This window comes from Euprymna scolopes, chromosome 46, assembly GCF_053919585.1.
Source record: "Euprymna scolopes isolate OS-2025 chromosome 46, ASM5391958v1, whole genome shotgun sequence".
Classification (NCBI taxonomy): Eukaryota; Metazoa; Mollusca; class Cephalopoda; order Sepiida; family Sepiolidae; genus Euprymna; species Euprymna scolopes.
Genome location: NC_136527.1, coordinates 110,554,092 through 110,578,694, shown reverse-complemented (window position 1 = coordinate 110,578,694; position 24,603 = coordinate 110,554,092). Strand labels below are relative to the sequence as shown.

At 36.7% G+C, this 24,603-nt stretch overlaps 1 protein-coding gene and 1 pseudogene across 1 annotated transcript in view; one reads left to right on the top strand and one right to left on the bottom strand.

Annotated features, from left to right (window-relative positions):
• Positions 1–3,025: 3,025 nt before the first annotated feature.
• Positions 3,026–3,161, bottom strand: LOC145271874 (U2 spliceosomal RNA; annotated as a pseudogene).
• Positions 3,162–3,938: 777 nt separating this feature from the next.
• Positions 3,939–24,603, top strand: part of LOC145270958 (MLX-interacting protein-like) — a 385,763-nt gene continuing 365,098 nt past the window's right edge. Inside the window, exon 1 of the mRNA XM_080126503.1 lies at positions 3,939–4,812. Within this exon, the coding sequence (XP_079982629.1) occupies positions 4,046–4,812 (767 nt within the window). The 5' untranslated portion in view covers positions 3,939–4,045. The remainder of the gene's footprint in view (positions 4,813–24,603) is intronic.

The following is a 24,603-nucleotide window of genomic DNA, read 5'->3' as shown; positions in this document are numbered from 1 at the left end:
GTGTTCCCTGCCTAGGTGTGGAGCGCGCGGTTCTGGGATTTCTGTTGGACCCCCGCTCCTTTCCAATTCTACTTCCTTCAGCTTCTCAGCCAGCCGAATAAATCTTGTTTCCCTTATTAGAAAGCCTCCAAGACCCCCAACCTCCAAAAAAAACAATTTTTCTTTTCTTTTGTTCCCCTTCCCCCCCCAAATTCAACCCAGCTTTGAGGAAATCAAATTAAACACTACCCCCCCCCCCGCCAATTTTTTTTCTTTTTTCCCCGACTTAGGACACAACCCCTTCCCGTCTCCATTTAGAGGTTGCCTACAAAAACCTGGTTTCTTTACAAACCAGACTGAAACGGGTGGTCTAGCATTTCAGATAGGGTTGGGAGGGCCTTACTAACCGGGATTTTTTTTTCCCCCAAGTCCCTCGACACAAATGAAATTTTATTAATATTGTTATCTTTTTTGTATTTTTTGATATAAATAAAAAATGTTTTAAAAATTGTGTTTGAGTAGGAACACCCTCCCTCTCCCACCACACACACATAAATACAAATTTAAAGGGGTAACCATGATAAAAGATGCTGGCCGAGAGAAAAATCATTTAAAATTTACAACAGAGACGAGATGGATCAACCAATCTCATCATACCCCACCCCTTCTTTTTGAGTTGGCCTTGTGCCTAAATTTTTGTTCATTTTCCCAATTGTATTTTTCTTCCTGTGAATAAAAAATTTAATATCTCAAAATGTAGTAGCTGTTCTTCAAAACCCATATATAAGAAAATTGTATTTTATTTTTATATAAATAGAAAAGAGGCTTGCCTTTTTTCTGTTGTTCTTGGCCTTCGGGCCGGGATCAAAGTGTAGTATCTGTTCTGCAGATGCTGCAAGCTATGACTAGCTAGGACTAGCTATGACTAGCAAAGACCAGATGTGGGGGCAACCCCACATGCCTGACCTTTAACCAGCTCCCATTTCCCACCTCTCGGGAGCTGGTCCCCTTTTTCCCTTCCCCCTCCCTTCACTCCTCACATTAAAAATCGGCCTTGTGCCTAATTTGCTCGGTGGGGGAGCAAATAAACACCATCTGTTCTGCAGATGCTGCACTTAAGATAATTTGTACCAGTCAATGAAGGAGAAACCCTCTATACTGGGACAATTATTATTTTTGGTAACCAGAGTGCTCCCTTTTTGCCTACTTTTAGGGGAGCTGGTTTTTACCCCATATTAAAAACGGCCTTGTGCCTAATTTGCTTTGGTGGGGGAGCAAATAAATGCAATAAATGGAAAAAAGGGTTTTTAATATGAAAAAAGAAAAAAAAAGAAAGCCCTACATCCAAGATCAAGTAACTTTCCATAAAAAATACATTTTATATAATACTAGCATTTCAGCCCGGCGTTGCTCGGGTGTTTGGCAGTGTATGTTGAGCAATAAAAAAAAAAAAGTGGTAGTAGGAAGGCAGGCTCGAACCCATACTGTGAAGGAGGAAAAGAACGGGGAAAATCGTGACGTCTTTGCTGTTACGACCACTGCCAAACCGGAAGTGACATAGGTTTAAATTAAGGTTAGACAATCAAAAAGAGGGGATGACTTTCGAAAATATCGGTGCAAAAAGCGAAGAAAAAAAGAAAGAAAAAAGAAACGATATAAAAAACGAAGGAAAAAGAAAGAAAAAAGAATGAAACGATATTAATAACGAAGAAAAAAGAAAGAAAAATAAATGAAAGGATATAAAAATAACGAAAAAAAGAAAGAAAAAAGAATGAAACGATATTAAAAAAGAAAAACGAATTTATAGGAGTATAGATAGATAGATAGATATATTAATTTTATTTTGTATCATTTTATTTTTTTGATATATATATATGTACATATATATATATATATATATATATATATATATATATATATATAATACTAGCAGGGAGACCCAATGTTGACCGGGATGAAATGATGATCAATGAATGTTTCAGAGTCCCATATTTTTATAGACTTTATGGCTTGGTGGGAGATGCCCTTTTCTCTTCCCTGCAACCTTCTCCCACAGGAGAGACGTTGCGAGCCTATCTTTGTTTTATCGTTACTTCCATGGCAAGTGCTTGTCTGAGCTCCAATCTCTGGTCCCCCCCCTCGCCAATCTTTCGCGAAAAACACCCGTCTAGCTGAAACCACTGTCAAAAATTTTCCCCACTCTTTATCTGTGCCAAAACCAAAACGTAGATTCCATGAACAAAACTTATTTCTTAGAAGTGCACGCCTGTGGAACTCTGTTCTGTTTGCCTGTTTCTCACCTGACTACAACCTGGATGTCTTCAAGTCCAACATAAACAAATTCCTGATTAACCACCCCCTGAAGTAAGACATTTCATCAAATTTCAACACTAATGTACTGTACACGCACTAACCCTTATCCCCGAGTGGCTTCCGGGCCTTGTAAAAAAATTGCAGTTTCTTTATGGTTATTTATGTTTACATATTGATACGTTGACATGAATTTTCGGTTCTTATTTAGTATTCAACCTAATAAAAAAAAAAACCATAAAAAGACAAAACAGAATCCAAAAATCACGTAAACTGATTGTGTAGTTTTACTTTTTAACTAAGAAAATCAAATTTTATGAGTAAGCAAAATGAGACCGTCTCGCGTCGCCAACTTGAAACCCCCCTCCAAAAATAAAAAAAAGAAAAAAACAAGGACAGATAAATCCACAATAATTCAAACTTGCGATATCAGCCTTGTAATGCTTTCGATTTCACATTAATCGCTTTAAATCGTTTATGAATATGTTTAAAAAATTTTTTTTTTAATTAAAATAGAACTATATGATCAATTTACGTATTTTTGGAATATGACATTCCTGTGTATTGACGGGTATGTACATCATAAAGATTTTTCTGTATATATATATATATATATATATATATATATATATATATATATATATATATATATATATATATATATATTATATATACCTATTTACTATGCCTCCCCACGGGACAGAGTTAGACACCAGGGTCGTTTTTTAACGTGGAGAAAAGGTACAAAAATAAAAATTGTCTCAATCGTGAAGGATTTCTCCTCCACTGAAAGAGAACGAGAAATGGAAGTGCAGCATCTGAAGAACAGATACTACACTTTGATCTTGGCCAAAAGGCCAAGTAGAAACGGATTTTCACGTGCAGTCTGCGCACACACACAATGGTTACCTCCCCCTCTGCCTAGCGTCGGCTGAGACAGGTTCCCTTTTGTGTCGACGTCTGTGATTGGTTGCTTCTACGTTGCGACTTTCCCAGCTTTCTGCCGTCATACGCAATGATGGCGGACTTGTTTATGCAGTCCTGCCCGTCGGTCTGCCACGAAATCCCTGCTAAATTACCCGTGGGTGCCCTTCCAGCCGTTTCAGCCAGGCGCACGCCGATCCTGGGAGATTCGCCGTTTCTTCGGGGGGTAACAAGGGCAAGATCTTGGCAAGTGAGGACGAGGTTTTACTTTTAAAAAGCAACCAACTAAAAAGATAAAAAAAAAAAACAAAACACGAAATCATATTATATATATATATATATATATATATATATATACATAATTATATATACACGCACGCACACTGAAATAACTAAAAATTGCAAAAATAGTTCTCTTTAAAAGAAAAAAGAAAAAAAAGGTTTTATAACAATACTAATATATATATATATATATATATATATATATATATATATATATATATATATATATATATACATAAAACAAACAAACAATACAATTACTTAAATTTCAGAAGGTGTATATGCGTTATTTTATTTTTTTTTTCGTCACTGGAATTGTTTTTCTACATATATATATATATATATATATATTATATACCAACAACACCCCCCTCCCTCAAAGAACCTATTTTTTGAACTTGAAAATATAATTTGAATCATTTTAAAACAACCCTCATTTTTATGTGTATGCGTATATATATATATATATATGTATATATTCAATTCATATATATATATATGACGGATACGTCCTTAAATCGTCTCTTAATTTTAAAACCGCAACAAATAAATGGCAATAGGTAACCTCTTCCCAGCGAAAGGAAAAAATATGCTGGAAACTCGACATCTTTATAACAACAACAACAATAATAATAATAACAATAATAATAATAACACGACTCGTAATAACATCAATAATATGAAAATAACCCCAAGCTCTGGAAATATAAATTACAACAACAACAACAACAACAGTGTTAATATGACGCTAAATATTAACCCAAATCCTCAGGAATTTCTAACAACAACAATGGCAACACCCAACCTGGGAGTCGCGAACCCCTTTTCAGGAATCATACAGAACGTTTCTCCTTCACCGTCTGGATTTATTGGGGTTGTCGGTACCCAACCTGGGACCAGCCGGGGCCACCCTCGCCGAACTGGCAGAGTTTATGATGATAACAAAACCTCCAGATCTTTGTTCGGGGGGGCTGGTGTTGTTGATATTAACAGTGCCGGTGTTGTTGTTGGCCCTGCCGGTAGTGGCAAGAGCACTGGTATCATTGGCGGCCGTCGTTACAACTACTACAACGCCAAGAATGACAAAACGATCCACAGCGGGCACTTCATGCTAAGCCACGTGCACGAGGATAAGAACTACGAGGACGACATTGCCGTGAAAGAGGAGAATGACAGTCGGACACCGAAAGGTTTCGACTTCGAAAAGGCCATCAAAGAGACGTCGACCTCTTACAATTTTGGTGATGATCGATCGCAGTCCATAAGCATCGACGAATCGCTTACCCAGCTTTTTGAATGCATGTCCCTGGCCTACAGGTAAGAGACTTCGTTTTGTCGGCAGACCTGAAGAATCTTGCTCCACAACCCCCCCCCCATCATCTCTTTTTATAATTTTCATCTTTAAAAAAAAAAAAAATAAATAAATATTCGGCACTTGTAAAGTTTAATCAAGACATTAACAAATGAAAAAAAAAAAATATATATATATGGGTTTGTATTACTGTACACATAGATTCAAAAAACAAATATATAACAAATAAATGTTATCAAAGGCAAGATAAGTTACTTTTTCTACCAAACTGGATATATTTTTTGTGTTTTTATTCAATGTAACATGTTTATTCAGCTCGAAAAACATACAGTGTTTACCGATGTATTCGAAAATTCAAGATGACGTCTTATTCTCTCTTTAACACCGTAAGTTTGGGAAAAGGTGTTATAAATAAAAAACCGGATAAAATACTGTTAAAAACTCACTCAATATATGTTACCGTGACATAGGTTGACATATATTCGGCGGGTTTTAATAGTATTTTGTATAGTTTTTTATTTATAACACCTTTTTCCAAACTTACGGTGTTAAAGAGGGTGTGAGACGCCATCTTGAATTTTTGAATACATACATCGGTAAACACTATGTTTTTCGAGCTGAATAAATATGTTACATTGAATAAAAACACGAAAAAAATATATCCAGTTTGGCAGAAAAGTAACTTATCTTGCCTTTGATAACATTTATTTGTTATATATTTGTTTTTTGACAATTTTTTCGAATCTGTGTGTACAGTAATACAAACCCAAATTTTTTTTCACCTAATTTGATTGAGTATTTTTTTTTTTTTTTAGATTAGGTCCACCGCCACAATTTTCTTTTAAATGACGACTTGGATAGGTTTTCGACTATGCTGAATACGGAAATCGCATTGAGACTTTGCAGAAATAAGTAGTTATCGAGATATAAAAAGTTGTATTATGCATTGTATTCTTTGGCGGCCATCTTTTTTACGCGCGAGCGTCATTAACAAATGTACGCGCGTAACAAATGTACGCGCGTAACAAAGATGGCCGCAAAAGAATGCAATGTATAAAACAACTTATCTCGATAACTACTTATTTCTGCAAAATTTCGATGTGATTTCCGTATTCAGCATAGTCGAAAACCTTTAAAAGTCGTAATTTAAAAGAAAATTGTGGCGGTGGCGTGGACCTAATCTAAAAAAGTACCTTTTTAAAAAATTTGTCGGTACTTGTACAGTTTAATTAAGACATTAAAAAAATATGAAAAAAAAAAAATGTTATATTGTACATATCCGTTTTGGACTGAAGATCTCTTAAAAATTTATTTCACCTAATTTGATCGAGTATTTATTTATTGTTTTTACAGCGGAAAAACACTTTTTTATGAGAGCGCGTTGAAGTCAGCCATTATGGAATTTTTTGAACACGCCAAAGGGGGATAACTCCATGTAAAACGCCGACACTCCCTCACCATCTTTAATAATAGCTTTTCTTCCTAAACATCGAACCTTTTAGTCGGTATCCTCACAAATTGTTTTTTCGCTGTAAAAAAAAAAAAAAAAAAAAAAAAAAAAAAAAAAAAAAATTGATTAAATTAAGTGAAATTTTTTTTTTTTTTTATAGAACTTCGTCCCATAACAGATACGTACAATATAACCCTTTTTCGATATTTTCATTTTTTAATGTCTTGATTAAACTGTACAAGTACCGTCAGCAGACTTAAAGAAGCTATCTCTATTTTTATAATTTTTATCTTTTAAAATTTTTTGTTTTTCAATATTTTTGTGCTAGTGCACTTATTGATCCACGCTATTTTTTTTTTTTGCTAATGCACTTACTGATCCGCGCTATTTTTTTTAAATCGTATTTTCAAGTTTAATTAAAGTTTTTTTTTTTTTTTTTTTTTTTTTTCAATTGTAAGGTTAAAGTATAGAATAGGTACAAAACGCCCTCCCCTCCCCATGTTAAGAATGGCTTTTTAAAATAATGTTATTATTTCAGCAGCACGGATCAATATATGCACTGCCCACTACTACACGAGTACCCCTAAAAAAATCGAAAAAAAAAATCAAAATTTAAATGGGTAAATCTTTACGACTTGCCCCAGCGTATTTATAAACACAACAACCTCCCCATGTTAAGAACGGCTTTCAGGATAAACACCTCCCAACCTCAAAACCCGTTCTTAACATGCGGAGGTTGGGTGGGGGTTTATTCCGAAACCCGTTCTTGGTAAATGTTTCGTTTAGGTCCAACTCCACAATTTTCTTTAAAATGACGACATTTATAGGTTTTCGACTATGCTGAATACGAAAATCGCATTGAAATGTTGCAGAGATAAGTAGTTATCAAGATAGAAAAAAATGCATTATGCACGGTAATTTTGGCGGCCATTTTTTTACGCGCATGCGCGCGCGCCCTAAGCAATCAGAATTTTACACGAAGGAAAAAAAAAACAAGTACTCCCCCCCCATCCTCGAGAATGATCCACTTTTATGATATTGACAATGCCCCCCCCCCACAAAAAAAAATGTCATTTTAAAGAAAATTGCGGAGGTGGACCTAAACGAAACATTTACCCCGTTCTTAACATGGGGTGGTTGTGGGAATGCTTATGTTTACGCTGGGGCAGGTCGTAAAAAAAATAACTTTAAATGTCTAAAGGGGTGCTCAGACTGAGCACTGCTCAGTCACTGCTCAGCAGCTCAGTTTCTAACCAAAATGCTCTAGAAATCATTCACGAATTTAGCTTTTTTTCTTTCTTTTTTATTTTTATTTTTTTTTTTAAAGCAGTTTAGTTTTTTTAAAGATTATTTTTAAAACGCTAAATTAAAAAAAAAGTACAAACTACTTAAAAAAAAAAAAAAAAAAGAAAAAAAAAAAAAGCTAAATTCGCAAAATTTGGCCTAAAAACCTCGAATGGTTCTAAAATGGGTGATCGATTTGCTAGAATGTTGCGTTAGAAACTGAACCCCCCCCCCCCCAAACATTTAAATATTGACTTTGGTAAATTTTTTACATCAGGTTCACCTTCACAATTTTCTTAAAAATGACGACCTGTATAGGTTTCCGACTATGCTGAATATGAAAATCTCATTTAAATTTTGCATAAACAAGTAGTTATCAAGATATAAAGAACTGTATTATGCACTGTAATTCTCTGGCGGACATATTTTACGTGCACACGCGCGGCAAAGAAGTAGACTTGTTTATCGCGTAAAAACATGGCCGCCAGAAAATTACAGTGCATAATACAGGTCTTTATATCTCGATAACTACTTGTCTCTGCAAAATTTAAATGTGATTTTCGTATTTAGCATAGTTGAAAAAAAAAAGTGTCATTTTAAAGAAAATTATGGAGGTGAACGTAAGAATTTACCTTGATTTTTCTTTTAATAATCTGGTAGACTAGTGTCCATTCAATAATAATCCGCTGGAAAAATTGACAAAAAAAAAAATAATGAAAGGGGGAGGGGTCAAGATTCTTCAGGTCCGCCTGTTTATTTTGTTACGGTGACATTTCTTGTTTTTTTTTTTTTTTTTTTTTTTTTAACAAGCGAGTCATCACTTATCAATGCCCGAAGGCCACTCGAGGACAAGGATTAACGGATGTATGGTGGTCACCAGGACATCAGCATAGTAATCGTTAGTGACGGAAATTGGATATAATTTGATTATTTTATAGGGGCCGACTTAACAAGAACTTGTTTACATGGGACTTAAAGACGACCATGTTGTAGTCAGCTGGAAAGTAGTCCAGTGGAACAGAATTTCACAGGCGAGCAGTTCTAGGAAAGAAGCTTTATTCATGGAATTTACATTCGATTTAGATTAGTGAATTAAGGTCAATCAGTAATTCCCCCATAATCCGACAACCCGAAGGTTGCATGCACGACAACTGAGAAGGCAGAAACGTTTTTTTTTTTTTTTTTACGTTTACCTCAAACCAGGCACATTGCCACTTGGACATAAGGGGCTACTAATTGGGACGATGCCTAAGAAAGATTAAAATATTGGTTTACATTACATTTGAACTTCTGCATATCAGTACAGTTTGGGAAGCAGGCAGCAGGAAGGGAATTCCAAAATCTAGCTTTTCTAGGGAAATCTGTTGCCAGGGACGCTGGGAAAATGGTGGGATCCTTCTACCGCTCCAGAAGATATCTCACTACTGATGCAATTCTCTATCTGTATAAAAGCCAAGTACGTCCAAGGATGGAGTACTGCTGCCACATGGGGGCAGGAGCTGCTAAAAACAACCTATCCTGCCTTGACAGAGTACAAAATAGACTTCGTGGCTTAGTGGGGGATGCCCTTTTCTCTTCCCTGCAAACTCTCTCCAACAGAAGAGACGTTGCGAGCCTGCCTTTGTTTTATCGTTATTTCCATGGCAAGTGCTCATCTGAGCTCCAATCTCTGGTCCCCCCCTCGCCAATCTTTCACGAGAAACACCCGTCTGGCTAAAACTACTGTCAATAATTTTCCCCACTCTTTATCTAAGCCTAAATCCACGCCAGTGGAACTCTCTGCCGCTTGCCTGTTTCCCACCTGACTACAACCTGGACGTCTTCAAGTCCAACATAAACAAACTCCTGACAAACCGCCCCTTTAAGTAAGACACTCTGTTAAAATCCCCAATACTAATGATGACTACAATACTATCTCATTGATTACTGTACACGCACTAACCCTTATCCCTGAGTGGCCTTTGGGCCTTGATAAGTGCTGAGCCCCATGTATAAAAAAAAAAAAGAAGCTATTAGAGGAGAAAACTTCACCTCAACAGTGAAGGGGTGCGATTTTGTTGCTAAGCGGGTTTGTCGGATATGTATGTCGAGGGGTACAAGTGCAATGAGTTCATCAGAACACATTCCATTAAAATACTTTTAAAACAGGCGCAGTGATGCAACATTGCGGCGATGGGACAGGGTTTGGAGCTTAGTTGACAAAGTGGAACCTATTCAGATTGACAACTATTTTTTTGTACCCTATCCAAGAGAGAGAGGCTAGTGGTAGATGCACCCGCCCAGATGTGGCAACAATACTCCATGCATGAGTGAATGGTAGCCTTGTTGGGGTACAGGATACGCTCAGGTATGAGTAGTTTTCTAGCTCGATAGAGGGAACCTACCTTTTTTTTTTTTTTGCAGCAGCAGCCTTCGCAATGTCCTCTATGTATTTGTTCCAGTTCATATTTCCTGTAAATGTTAAGTCAAGGAGTTTGAACAAAGAATTCTCAGGTAGAGTTATTTGTCATGGATATCGGTGCTTGAAGAGGCTTCTTGTAATTGTTAAAGGAGAGCAGCTTAGTCTTACCGACATTAAATGTTATTAATTTGCGGCTCCATTCCACTGCAGTCTGCGCGTCATTTTCTAACGATTCAGCCATTGTCTTGGATTTGTGTACGTCCGTTCTTCCCTTGTGCATGTTATAAAGCATTGTATCAGCAAATATACCCATCTCTGACACAATATCATCGGGGAGATCATTGATGAATATCAGGAATAATAGTGGTTCAAATATCAATCCCTGAGGCGTTCCCGCATTAATGTTACGTTGCTTGGATAAATGTCCATCAATGACAACCTGGATGGTCCTATTGTCTAAGAAGGATCTAATTATATTTAGTATTTAGTCCAGTTATACCATATTATTTAATTTTTATTAGCAGCCCTTCATGCCAGACTTTGTCAAAGGCCTTGGATATATCAAGGGCTAGTCCTGGTTTCACGCGTCTTCTCCAGTGTATGGTATATACGTTCAGAGATGACTGTTAAAATATCTGCAGTAGAACCCTTATCCCTGAGTGGCTTCCGGGCCTTGATAAGTGGTGATCACTGTGTAAAAAAAAAAAAAAAAAAAAAAAAAGGACACTTCCTAAATCTGTGGTCCTGGATATGACCTTAAAATATATCCAGTGGTGAGGCCCCAGCTTGCGGGCTTTGGGGAGTGTGGAGCCACCCTTTAATTACCATTGCTCCCAGGTCCACTCTGACCCGGAGTGGTAGTACCTGTTAGGGTTCCAACTATGGGTTAAATAGAAACCGACTTGAAAACAACAAATATATTCTATTAAAATTTTTTCTTCAAAATCTTTGGATTCGGCATTAAATAACCGGAAAAGGGTTGATATGCCGTAAAACAAAAACAACCAACCAATCCTAAATCTGTACTGTTTACTGGAGAGAAGATTTGCTTTTGCAAGTGGTGGAAAAAGTACTTGCTTAATTAATCTCCAAGATTTTAATAAAGAGAAGGAGGAGGAGACTGATGGGACGATAATTGAGACAGTCAGTCCTTTCGCTAGAATTCTTGTACACTGGTATCACAGAGGCCATCTTCCAGCTATTAGGGAAGTTCCTGATCTACATTAATGATCTTCCAAATCATATCCTTACATCATTTGTAGACATTTATGCTGACGACACTACCATTTATGGTACCACATCTAAGACAGTAAACGAGCAAGTTCTCTCCAATTCTCTCTCCTCTGATCTTGAGCACGTAGTACAATGGGGTAAGGAGTGGCTGGTTACTTTTAATGCATCTAAAACCAAGCTTCTCTCTTTACATCATCAACATTCTAATCCACATTTGTCATCAATTCAAATGAATGGCTTTCGTCTTCAGGAGGCCTCAAGTTTTGACAAGCTTCTGGGCTTGACCATTACTCCTGATCTTAAATGGAACACGTATATCAAATCTGTTGCCAAGGCTGCTGGAAAAATGGTGGGATCTTTCTATCGATCCAGTAGATATCTCACTGCTGATGCTATTCTCTATCTATATAAGAGCCAGGTACGTCCAAGGATGGAATACTGTTGCCACATCTGGGCAGGAGCTGCTAGAAAGGACTTGTCCTGCCTTGATAGAGTTCAAAATAGACTTCGTAGCCTCGTAGGAGATGTCCTTTTCTCCTCCTTGCAACCTCTATCTCACAGAAGAGATGTTGCGAGTTTGTCTCTGATGTATCGTTATTTTCATGGAAAGTGTTCAACTGAGCTTCAATCTATGGTCCCCCCTCGCCAAACTTTCACAAGAAACACTTGTCTAGCTGTAAACACTATCAATAATTTCCCCCACTCTTTATCTGAGCCTAAACCTAAACGTAGATTCCATGAACAAAACTTCTTTCTTAGAACTGCACGCCTGTGGAATTGTCTTCCGTTTTCCTGCTTTCCGGCTGACTACAATATGGTTGTGTTCAAGTCTAAAGTAAATAAGTTCTTGATGAGCCGTTCCATATAAGTTATTAAATTTACCAAATTTTCATTACTAATGATTACTATATTGACCAATTTCTACTGTACACTCTTTAACCCTTATCCTTGAGTGGCCTCTTGGCCTTGATAATGTGGTGATGCCTTTGTAAAAAAAAAAAAAAAAAAAAAAAGTAGGATTCAGCAAGGCATTTGTTGTAGAGCTTAGAAAATATGGGAGCTAGCTTGCTTGGCGATTTGCCTCAACTCCACCTTAGAGCCAACAAAAAACTCCCTCGTAAATTTCCCTATGCAGATGGAAGCCACAATATAGCTTACTTGCCATCTGTATAGTCACACACTATTAAGCTCTATTCACATATCGAGCACTATCGAATCACTTCATATCTGTTATATATATAAGAGTGACCTTGTATGCGGAATGGTCTCTACAAGTGTTGGGATGATTGGGTGTAATTGGAATCGGAAAATCTGAGCTTTTTGGAGTATCAGAATCGGAAAAATTTGAGCCTATTTTCCGATGCCAAAACCGATTCCTTAAATTATCATTTTTATTTGATTTTGGTTCAAGAAAAATCGTCCAAAGGTGTTGGGCGAACATCCTTGCACCTTTTGACTCGTATAAACCAGCATGTTCCATCGAAGATCAGACAAGGGAGGATGGGGTCTGGTGGTCTCCCTCCTTCTGCAGCCTTGGACTCTGCTATTGGCCAGCATTTGGTTGACAACCCGTGCTGTGCCGATAGATATAAAATAGATTGGTTCGAGGTGCTACACCGAGCGGACTCCAAAAACCATCTAAAGATTTTGGAGGCCGTCTCTATTGCGGTGCGTCAACCTTCTTTGTGCCGGCAAAAAGAAACATCAAACGCATTATTTCTCTTTGGGGAACTTTGAATTTTTTCTCCCGCCATCTTTTTTTTTCTCCCTCGTTGTGCCAATATTTTAATCGTTTTTAAACGTAAATAAATTTAATTAGTGTCCCTGTACTTTTGACACATTTAATAAGTTCCCCATTAGAACTCTTTATTTTTCGACACAATATTATTTTGTTTGCTATCGATTTTCTCCTGACGAGATGATAGCCGAAAGAGCTCTCGAGAAACTTCCGCCTATTACTTTTTTTAAAACCATATATATATATATATATATATACACACACACACACAGTAGCGTCCAAAACTAAGGGGCAAAATTTTAAAACATATATATACAACAACTACGGATGACATTAATTGCTGAGAATGCAGTTAGGAGATTTGGAGTTCCTATCCCGTCGCGGTTACCACCTGACGAAGGCAAGAGAAATAGTTGGCCGAAACGTTGTGAAGCAACATCACAGAAAGATGAGGATAACAGTCCACGATAAATACATAAATACTCATCTCAACAATGAATTTCAATAAAAAAAAAAAATATTTTTTAAGTTTTGATATGTATACGGACTTAGCGAAGAGGCTAATGAATGCTGAAGAGCTAAATGCTTTGGTTTCGCTTCTAGCATTGGGTACAGTATAATAATCAATGGATGATTGGATCTATAATAATAAATACAAAATCTGAAGAAATTAAAATATCATATTTAAGAGTATTTTATGAGCGGGCAATGCTGGGCAGCCTGCTAGTGTGTGAAAAAATAAAATTTGAAATAAATTTCAGGGATATTTTGAGTTGGATGGCCCACTAAAGTAAATGTGGTATTGTGGTAACTGAAATGATTCATGCGAAGTGTAGGATAATCATTTTTATCATTGTTATCACTGAAGATGACCGACAATACCTCCATTTATACCTTGTGCCTACTCTATAATATAAATCTCGCCTGTCTGTTTAAATGTATGTATGTCTGTATGTCTGCCTAAAACTTTTGACAGGCGATGCATTTCCACAAGATCGGTTATTGTTTGGAAGCGCGACCCTTCAGATGACAAATATCGAAAAATTGACTAAAAACATTAATTCCTTCATCCTCAACTGGGCAGTTTTCTACAGGGAGGGGTCGCTTTTTTCGCCGATATTTTCCAAGGTCATCCCCTCGTTTCGATTGACTAGCCTTAATTTAAACTTTCACCACTTCTGGTTTGGCGATGGGTGCAACAGCTAAGACGTTTTTTTTTTTTTTCATATTCTTTTTCTTTGCGGTACGGGTTCGATCCTGCCTTCCTACTACCACATTTTTTTTTTTTTCTCTCTCAACACACGCCTCCAAATATCCAGTATGTTCCAAGTGTGAATTCTTCTATTTTGGCAAAAAATAATACAAAGTGTAGTATCTGTTCTGTTCTCGGACAGTGAAGAAATCCTTCTAGACTGAGGCTATATTTAACTATTATTTTTTTTTTTTTACTTGAGAAACCACTTATCAAGGCTCAAAGGCCACTCGAGGATAAGGGTTAATGAATGTAAGGTGGTAGTGTAGTAATCGTTAATGGTATAAACTGGGTAGAATTTGATTATTTATGGGGATGGCTCAACAAGAACTTGAAGATTTGAAGGCTACCATATTGTATTCAACCGGGAAGTAGGACAGCGGAACAGTGTGCCGCTAGCAGTGTCTGAAATTTCGTGAAAATAGTGAATAATTCCACCCCATCTTTCCAAGCTTATAACTCCTCGAAAAATATAATTCAAGCCCTAATTTTTTTTTTCAATTAAAGGAGCAAGGACCAAGGTTTTATTAAAAAAAAACAAAAAAAAACAAACAATGTGTTTTTTTTAAAAAAAGGTTTTAAACTTCGGACTTTACAGGTAAATTTCTAAAAAAGGGATTTTTTTTTTTTGTTTTAAATTTGAATATATTATTTATTGACCTTTTCTCTTCAATTTGTGATATATAAAACTCTCCGACATAAATTAATTATTTACTTTTTAAGAGAAAGTTGAAAATGGGTGACACTTAGGGGGGGGCGTGAATTTAAAAAAAAACGTTTGTCTAAAATATTATATTCGGTTTATTGGAAAGAACATAAAATTTCACATTGACCCTGAAAATATCGTAAAAATAGAATCAATAGAAAAATGTTGATAGATTTTTAAAGTTTAAAAATTGAAAAATATTGAGTTCGGAAAATTCATTACTGTTTAAAAAAAAAAATTCTATTACTTTTAAAACAACTTTACTAGTTTATTTTGGAAGTATAATCCACATAAAAAAAATAACCCACTTTTAACAGAGAAATTACGAGATTTTTATATTGTATTCGCAGTTTCGTGTTAGGGGTGTCAAAAATTCCTACAAAAATTCTGATACTGCTAGTGTGCCGCAGGCCGACAGTTCTAGGGAAAAAAGCTTTGTTCATGGAATCTGCGTTTAGATTTAGGCACAGTTAAAGAGTGAGGGAAATTATAGTGATTGTAGCTAGTCAAATGTTTTTTTGTGAAAGTTTGGCAAGGGGGGGGAAACCATAGATTGGAGTTCAGTCGAGCACTTGACATGAAATAACGATAGAACAAGAGACAGGCTCACAATGTCTTTTCTGAGGTTGCAAAAAAGAGAAAAGGGCATCACCTACTGGATTTGGAAACCTATCAAGGTAGAATAGAGCGTGCCGAGCAGCTCCTGCCCAGATGTGACAACAGCGTTCCATTTTAGGGCGTACCTGGCTCTTATATAGGTAAAAGATTGCGTCGACAGTGAGATACCTTCCAGAGCGGTAGAGTGAGCTAACCATTTTTCCAGCGATATTGGTAACAGATTAGATGTATATGTTTCATTTGAGATTAGGAGTGAAGGTCAGTCAAGACGTGGAGCTTCCCCAAGATGAGAGCCATTTGATTGGGGCGTGGTGACGGATCAGAGCGATTACGATGAAAGGAGAGAAGTTTAGTTTTCGATGCATTAAAATTAACCAGTCACCCTTTTCCCCATTGCACCATGTTCTTAAGATTAGAAGAGAGAGAATCAGAAAGATCTTGGCCATTACTGGCCTTGGAAGTGTTGCCATAGATTGTAGTGTCGTCTGCATAAATGTCTACGAATTATCTAAGAATGTTATTTGGGAGATCATTGATGAAGTTTTGGCCCAGGATGGAACTCTGAGGCACAGTGTTAATTTTTTTTTTTTTTTTTTATGGGGGTCACTACTTATCAAGGCCCGGAAGCCACTCAGGAATAAGGGTTAGTGCATGTACAGTAATCAATGGGATAGTATCGCAGCAATCGTTAGTAACAGAGATTTGATAAAGTGTCTTACTTAAGGGAGCGATTCATCAGGAATTTGTTTATGTTGGACTTGAAAACATCCAAGTTGTAGTCGGGTGGGAAACAGGCAAATGGAAGAGAGTTCCACAGGCGTGCACTTCTAAGAAAGAAGCTTTGCTCACGGAATCTACGTTTTGATTTAGGCACAGATAAAGAGTGGGGAAAATTACTGACAGTGGTTTCAGCTAGATGGGTGTTTTTCGTGAAAGATTGGCGCGGGGGGGAACTAAAGATTGCAGCTCGGACGACCACTTGCCATGGAAATAACAATAGTTTCTGTTAAGTTTTGAGACATTGTGTTGAACAAAAATGGCGGCGTAGTTCAGATCAGTAACCAAGATGGCGGCGAAGAATTAAATGCGGTCCGTGACGTAGCAAATGGCAAACTGATTGAATCCAAAATTCGACGATTTTTATAATAATTTTGCGACGTTTTGATTGGTTGTTTAGCACAGCCATTGGTTATAAAAATGATTGGCGAATCCATTCGTCTCATATCCCCTATCACAAGTCAAAAACGTTTTATAGTTTCTGGTTTCTACCCATCAACGACTACTCTTTTTTTTATTTATTTATTTTTTTTTAAATTTTTTTTTTTATTCAATTTTCACCCCAAACAAGGCACAGTGCCACTTTGAAGCAGGGGGCTACTATTAGGGAATTAATTAGCGGGGTCATTATGAAGGGAGAAGATTAGAAAGATGTTTGTTAACATTACACTTGAACTTCTGCATATCATTGCAGTTGGGAAAGCAGAATCCCGGAAGGGAGTTCCAAAGACCCGCAGTTCTGGGGAAGAAACTATTGGAGTAAAAGGCTTTCTTGCACCTAGGGATCTCCACTGTAAAGGGATGAGACTTAGTAGCTTGTCGGGGAGGTACAAGTGTTTGCAGTTCGTCAGAGCATTCACCATTAAAGTATTTGTAGAACAGGCAGAGGGATGTAACATCTCGTCGATGGGACAGAGGTTGAAGCCTAGATGACAGTTCAGGACCTATCAGGTTGACGACTCTTTTTTGAACCCTGTCCAGGAGCGAGAGACAAGCAGCAGATGCACCAGACACCAGCCCAGATGTGACAACAGTACTCCATACATGGGCGAATGGTTGCCTTATAGAGGTATAGGATACTGGCAGGCGTAAGTAGTTTTCTAGCATGGTAGAGGGAGCCAACCTTCCTTGCAGCAGCCTTGGCAATGCTCTCAATGTATCTATTCCAGTTCATATTCCCTGTAAACGTTAGGCCGAGGAGTTTAAAAGAAGTACTTTCAGGCAATGTGTTCTTGGCCATTGCTATTGGTGGTAGAGAAGGTTTCTTGTAGTTATTGAAGGAAACAAGCTTAGTCTTAGCAGCATTGAATGAGACCAACCATTTTTGTCCCCATTCCACTACGGATTGGAGGTCATCCTCTAGTGTTTCTGCCATTTTCTTGGATATGTGTTCATTTGTTTTCCCCTCATATCTGTTATAGAGAGTGGTGTCATCGGCAAATATACCCATCTCCGAAACAATATTATCAGGGAGGTCGTTTATGAATATCAGGAACAATAGAGGTCCAAGGATAGACCCCTGAGGCACTCCCGCATTTATGTCATATTGTTTAGATGTACGTCCGTCGAGGACAACTTTGATTTTTCTATTACTTAAGAAGGATTTAATTACGTTATGAATTCTTCCAGTGATTCCATATGATCTAATTTTCCTTAGAAGACCATCGTGCCATACCCTGTCAAAAGCCTTAGATATATCAAGGGCCACCGCTCTACCCTCCCCTGTTTTATCCAATGAACGGTATATACGTTCAGAAACTACAGTTAAGATATCTGCTGTTGAAGCCTGTCAGAGAGAGAAAGGATTTAATAACTGAGGCCATTTCCAACTATCTATAGCTGTCAATCTTGAGAAGTAGACCTTTATGCCACACTCTATTAAAAGCGATATCTCGAGAGATGACCCCCCCCCCATCAAGAGATTCACTAATCTTGTGTGATATAACAGTTAGTACACCAGTCGTAGATCTTGCAGAATGGAAACCATATTGCATGTCACTGAGCAGGTTGTTTTTGCCGAGGTGGTTGACCACTTCTCTGTCTCTATCACAGATTCCAGCAACTTACTCCTGATGTACAGGAGACTGATTGGTTTGTACTGAGAGGGAGATGACCAATCTCTGGACTTTTTAAGTACACCGCAAATTGATGAAGTTTTCCAGGGTGTCCGGAAGCATTTCTCTTAAAGGCAATGGTAAACAGCTTTATAGGTATGGAAGCTAGTTCCGGCTTTTGAGCCCTATGATTGGAATGCCATCAGGGTCAGTTGCTTTACTGGAATCAAGATTTTTGATAAGCTTGGCAACATCATGTACGGATATTTGTATGTCGCATCGTGTTTTCAGTCACAGGAGGAAATACGGAGAGTAGGCGACCCTGATCGCAAAGGACAGAATTTGCTGCAAACTTCTTGGCAAATATGAGATAAACCTTTATGCCATACCATATCAAAAGCAGTAGATATGTCAAGAGCAATTGCCCTAGAAAGATTGCCTCCGTCGAGAGATTCGCTAATCCTATGAGATATAACTGTAAGCACATCTGCTGTAGATCTAGCAGAACGGAAACCATATTGCGTGTCACTAAGAAGGTTATTTTTGTTGAGGTGGTTGATTACTTCTAGATTTAAGATTCCAGCAACTTATTCACGAAGCACAGGAGACTAATTGGTCTGTATTGAGAGGGAGATGACTGATCACCTGAATTAAAGTTCATATAAATATTAGTATCAATATTTATAAGACAATCCCAATCAGAAAAAAAAAGTTCAATAAATGAGATATAGCAGTAGTATAAATGAAAATTTGGAGTTAAATTCGATAAATTAAATAAATTTCTTTTTTTTTTTTTGTGGGGGGGGGGTTAATTATAGAACTTTTTTTTCTTTTTGTGGTAATTATAGAACTTTATTTTTTTTTTTTTGGGGGGGGTTAATTATAGAACTGATATCTTTCTTTTTTTTTGGGGGGGGGGAGGGTTAATTATAGAACTGATATCTTTCTTTTTTGGGGGTGTTAATTATAGAACTAATATCTTTTTTTTTGGGGGGAAGGTTAATTATAGAACTGATATCTTACTTTTTTTTGGGGGGGTGTTAATTATAGAACTAATATCTTCCTTTTTTTTTGGGGGGGAAGGTTAATTAAAGAACTGATATCTTACTTTTTTTTTGGGGGGGGGATTAATTATAGAACTGATATCTTTCTTTTTTTTGGGGGGGGAGGAGGTTAATTATAGAACTGATATCTTTCTTTTTGGGGGGGTTAATTATAGAACTGATATCTTTCTTTTTTTTGGGGGGGGTTAATTATAGAACTGATATCTTTCTTTTTTTTTTGCCATTTTGTTGTTGAAGCATAGAATCATTAAAAGTCCGTTTGTTGTTTTTACGGTAGTCTTTTCTAAGGTCGGAACGGTGCATTGGTCATGCGGAATTCATGTTAGGGTTTGTGTGAGGAATGCCAACGGGATCACCCAGGCACTTTTTGGAGGTCCGAGTGCCCCCTCCTCTGGGGTGGTGACTTCTCAATTCCACTTTCCGACCCTGGTGTCCAAGTTCTTGCAGTGGAAGAGAACTAAATTCTAGTGTTGAGTTCGTTAATAGAAAGTCAGTTGTGACCAATGTCCTGTCGACATATGGCCGCCTCCCCAAATGGAAGCAGTAATGCCTGGGAGGACTGTATCATAATAATAGAACAAATACTAGTTTTGCGTTGGAAGCCAGTTTCTGTTTCCCCCGCCCCATCATTCGCTTTTCGAAGACACAACAATCAAAAAATATCTTGAAAATAGCCTGTAAAGTCGGGTAAATTAAATAGATATTATGATTTAGATGTGATGTAAAAAGTTTTAAGGATTGAGCTGACCGAGAAGGCCGACAAAAAAAGCCTTTTGCGGACATACAGAAAAAGTGCACATACATACATACATACACACACACATTTTCGCTTTTATATTTATAGAAGACTAGCAATTGTCTGATATAAGAGTTTTCCCCCGCGTTGATCAAAAAGCTTGTTGCTTTCTGGACGTTCCAGGCACGAAAGCAGAGTAACAGTTACCGTTTCAACTTAGTTTCACTTTATTTATACGAAAAAGCCGAACCAATAGGAGAGAGGCCGAAATAGCAAGAATTTTGTTAAAGTTGGCGTAAATAGTAGATATTGTAATCAAGAAATAGTAACCCCCACGGAGAACCCCCCCCTTGCCCTCAAAAAAGCCTTTGCTGGATGTACAAAAAATGTGCACACACATTTCGCCTTTTATATATGTAGACTAGCGGGGGGGGGGGTACCCGGCGTTGCCCGGGTGTTTGGAGGTGTGTTGTTGGAGGGTGGTAGATCAAAACATGGCCGGGTGCTTGGAGGGGTAAAAGAAAAAAAAAGTTTTAGTAGAAAGGTAGGCTTGAACCCCGAAGCCTTGACGCGAATGTGGAAACGAAAGGGAGAAAAACCCCACACACCTAACCATCTCAGCCACGAGGGGAGAGGAATTGATAAGCGTGTTAACGTTTATAAAGTGAAATTGACAGGTGCAAGCGTGATGTTTGACCTTGAAACATGACGTAAGCAATCGCTGTTCAGCAGTTAAGATTTTTGTGTGGGACAGTTTTTACCGAACATTGGGGAAGGAAAAACAGCTCCCCCGTTTATTAGGGGAGTGTCTCGAAATGAAAGCAACTGTCTGATATGACGGTGAAAAGCCGACATTGAACAAACGTTTACATCGATTTCTGGAGACCACCGGCCATGGGCCGGGGAGGTGGCTATTCGAATCGAGTTTCACTTTTTTTATACCGACAAACAAAAGCAACACACGGCGATCCAAAAATCTGAAATATTTAGTTTTTCCAAGTCGGGCAAATTAAATAGACAGGTGACCCCTGTTGTTAACTCCTAGATATTATGATTTAGACGTGATATAAAAAGTTTTAAGAATGTGGGAGCCGAGCGAGCAGCCCCCCCCCTGGAAAAAAGCCTTTTGCAGACATACATAAAAAGTGTACATACATACATACACACACATACATTTTGCCTTTTATATATGTATAGACTAGCGTGTTTTGAGGTGTGTGTGTGTTAAAAAAACTTTGACTAGGTAAAAGAAAAAAAAAAGTTTTAGTAGGAAAGTAGGATTGAACCCCGAAGCCTTGACGCAAAGATGGAAACGAAAGGGGAAAAAAGGCCAGACACCTAACCATCTTGGCCACGAGGGAACAGGAACTGATAAGGGCGTTAAGTGAAGGGTTATAAAACGAAATAAACATGTGCGAGGAAGTGGCGTGATGTCTGACCTAGTTTTGCGCTGCAAGCCAGATCATTCGCTTTTTGAAGAAGCGGCAGGCTGGTAAAAGTCGGGCAAATTAAATAGACAGGCGACCCCCGTTGTTAAGTCGTAGTTATTATGATTTAGACGTGATATAAAAAATTTTAAGAATGAGCGCTCCCCCTGAGAAGGCCGACGATAAAAGCCTTTTGCAGGAATATAGGCATGTTTACAAAATCTGAAAATTAGAAGAGTTGCAATTATTTTTCAATTTGTTGCGCTATCTACATTAATGTTACCCACATACAGTACTGTTTTGCTGTATCACAGTTCATCAGTGTGGCCAAACAGGTAACTATCTCAAACCAGGATTGAAACCTGACCTGGTAAGACTTCTCCCCATTATGCTATACAGCTGCTACTGTGCTGTTAGTGAATTAATGTTTTGACATCGTCCAAATACCTAAGCTTGATTTGTTTACATAAAGAGTATCGCTTAATACGTTATTGGCAGTTTGTATATCACTTCCCAATATGCTCAACCCAAGATAAAGAGCATTATAGTAATCTACAATATATATATATATATATATATATATATATCTATAAAAGGGGTCAAAGTTTAAAAAAATTAACCATTTTTTTGTTTTTTTGCTTTTTTTGCACAGCATACACCTCCAAACACCCGAGCAACGCCGGGCACCCCTGCTAGTATATATATATATATATATATATATATATATATATATATATATATAAAAATAAATAAATAAAAAAAATGTATATATGTAAAAATATTTTTAACCTTTATATATCTAATTTTAAATAAGAATGTAAATATACTAAATACTAATCATAGTGGGGGTGATAAGTAGTTAAATGGATTAATCCTAATCTTATAAATACAAGACTGATAAATTAAAAAATTAAAAAATGTATCCATTTTAAATGTGGAAATTGATGAATCGCACAGGTAAGAAATTCATTTTTATAGTATGAAAAGGTTAGTAATTGCAATTAAGAATAGGAAATTGGATCAAATGTTTGTAACATGTCTTCTTCCTAAGATTAAGGGTGGTGGTGTTTGATCAACACTGCTGGGGAGCCATGATGTAATATACTGTTTTGTTTTTAAATCCCCGAAACAGTGTTTCATGGTAAACAACTGATGATCCCTTGAAAAATAAATTATTGGTGCTATAGTAAATTCGAGAGCGAGTTGATGCAGTGATTGCAGGTGATTAAATGACTTACTGACTAGATGGTTTTCTAACGAATGATAAAAAATATTTTTTTTTGGTATAGTTTTAAAGGTTAAAAACTTCAAAGACTATATATATAAGTTATATAAAACTTTATGCCAGTTGAGCTTCATTTATCTATGTAACATAGCCCAGACAATACCGAGCTGTGAGTGAAATGACATCACAATAAGGAAAAAGGGGTTTGTATTACTGTACACATAGATTCGAAAAAGTTGTCAAAAAACAAATATATAACAAATAAATGTTATCAAAGGCAAGGTTAGTTACTTTTCTACCAAACTGGATATATTTTTTGTGTTTTTATTCAGTGTAACATATTTATTCAGCTCGAAAAACATGCAGTGTTTACCGATGTATTCGAAAATTCAAGATGGCGTCTTTAACACCGTAAGTATGGAAAAAGGTGTTATAAATAAAAAACCGGATAAAATACTGTTAAAAACTCGCTCAATATATGTTACCGTGACATAGGTTGACATATATTCGGCGGGTTTTTAATAGTATTTTGTATAGTTTTTTTTATTTATAACACCTTTTCCCATACTTACGGTGTTAAAGAGGGTATGAGACGCCATCTTGAATTTTTTAATACATCGGTAAACACTGTATATTTTTCGAGCTGAATAAATATGTTACATTGAATAAAAACACAAAAAATATATCCAGTTTGGCAGAAAATTAACTTATCTTGCCTTTGATAACATTTATTTGTTATATATTAGTTTTTTTTTTCGACAACTTTTTCAAATCTATGTGTACAGTAATACAAACCCGGAAAAAGACTAAAAAGGAGAGAGTAGGTTAGAGAAGACGATCACGTAATGAGAAGTCACGTTTGGTGGAAGATAGAGAAAATAAATGTACAGCGAAAAAAAGACTTGAAATTCTTTTCTATTCTTTGTCTGCTTCGCGGCTGAGGTTACAACATGTTGGGTAAAATTGCACCTATCTTGATATATTCAATTAGGAATTCATCCGCTTTCCCCACTCCTATTTCTCGGTAATATAGTTTCAGTCTATTTTCAAAACTGTTGTACGATTTTGTGACATATTTACATTCTAAGGACTTTTAGGACAAATATAGACCCCCCCTCCCCCCAATATTATTGTATCAGCTTTGGACAGGAGGCGAAGAAAATGTTTGGAACGTGGAACTCTAGGGGTGTCAGAAATTTCGTGAAAATAGTGAATAATTCCACCCCATCTTTCCAAGCTTATAACTCCTCGAAAAATGTAATTCAAGCCCTAATTTTTTTTTTCAATTAAAGGAGCAAGGACCAAGGTTTTATTAAAAAAAAACAAAAACAAAAAAAAACAATGTGTTTTTTTTTTTAAAAAAAAAGGTTTTAAACTTCGGACTTTACAGGTAAATTTCTAAAAAAACGGATTTTTTTTTTGTTTTAAATTTGAATATATTATTTATTGACCGTTTCTCTTCAATTTGTGATATATAAAACTATTCAACATAAATTAATTATTTACTTTTTAAGAGAAAGTTGAAAATGGGTGACACTTGGGGGGGCGTGAATTTAAAAAAAAAACATTTGTCTAAAATATTATATTTGGTTTATTGGAAAGAACATAAAATTTCACATTGACCCTGAAAATATCGTAAAAATAGAATCAATAGAAAAATTTTGATAGATTTTTAAAGTTTAAAAATTGAAAAATATTGAGTTCGGAAAATTCATTACTGTTTTTTTTAAAAAAAAAAATATTTCTATTACTTTTAAAACAACTGTAATAGTTTATTTTGGAAGTATAATCCATAAAGAAAATAAATAACCCACTTTTAACAGAGAAATTA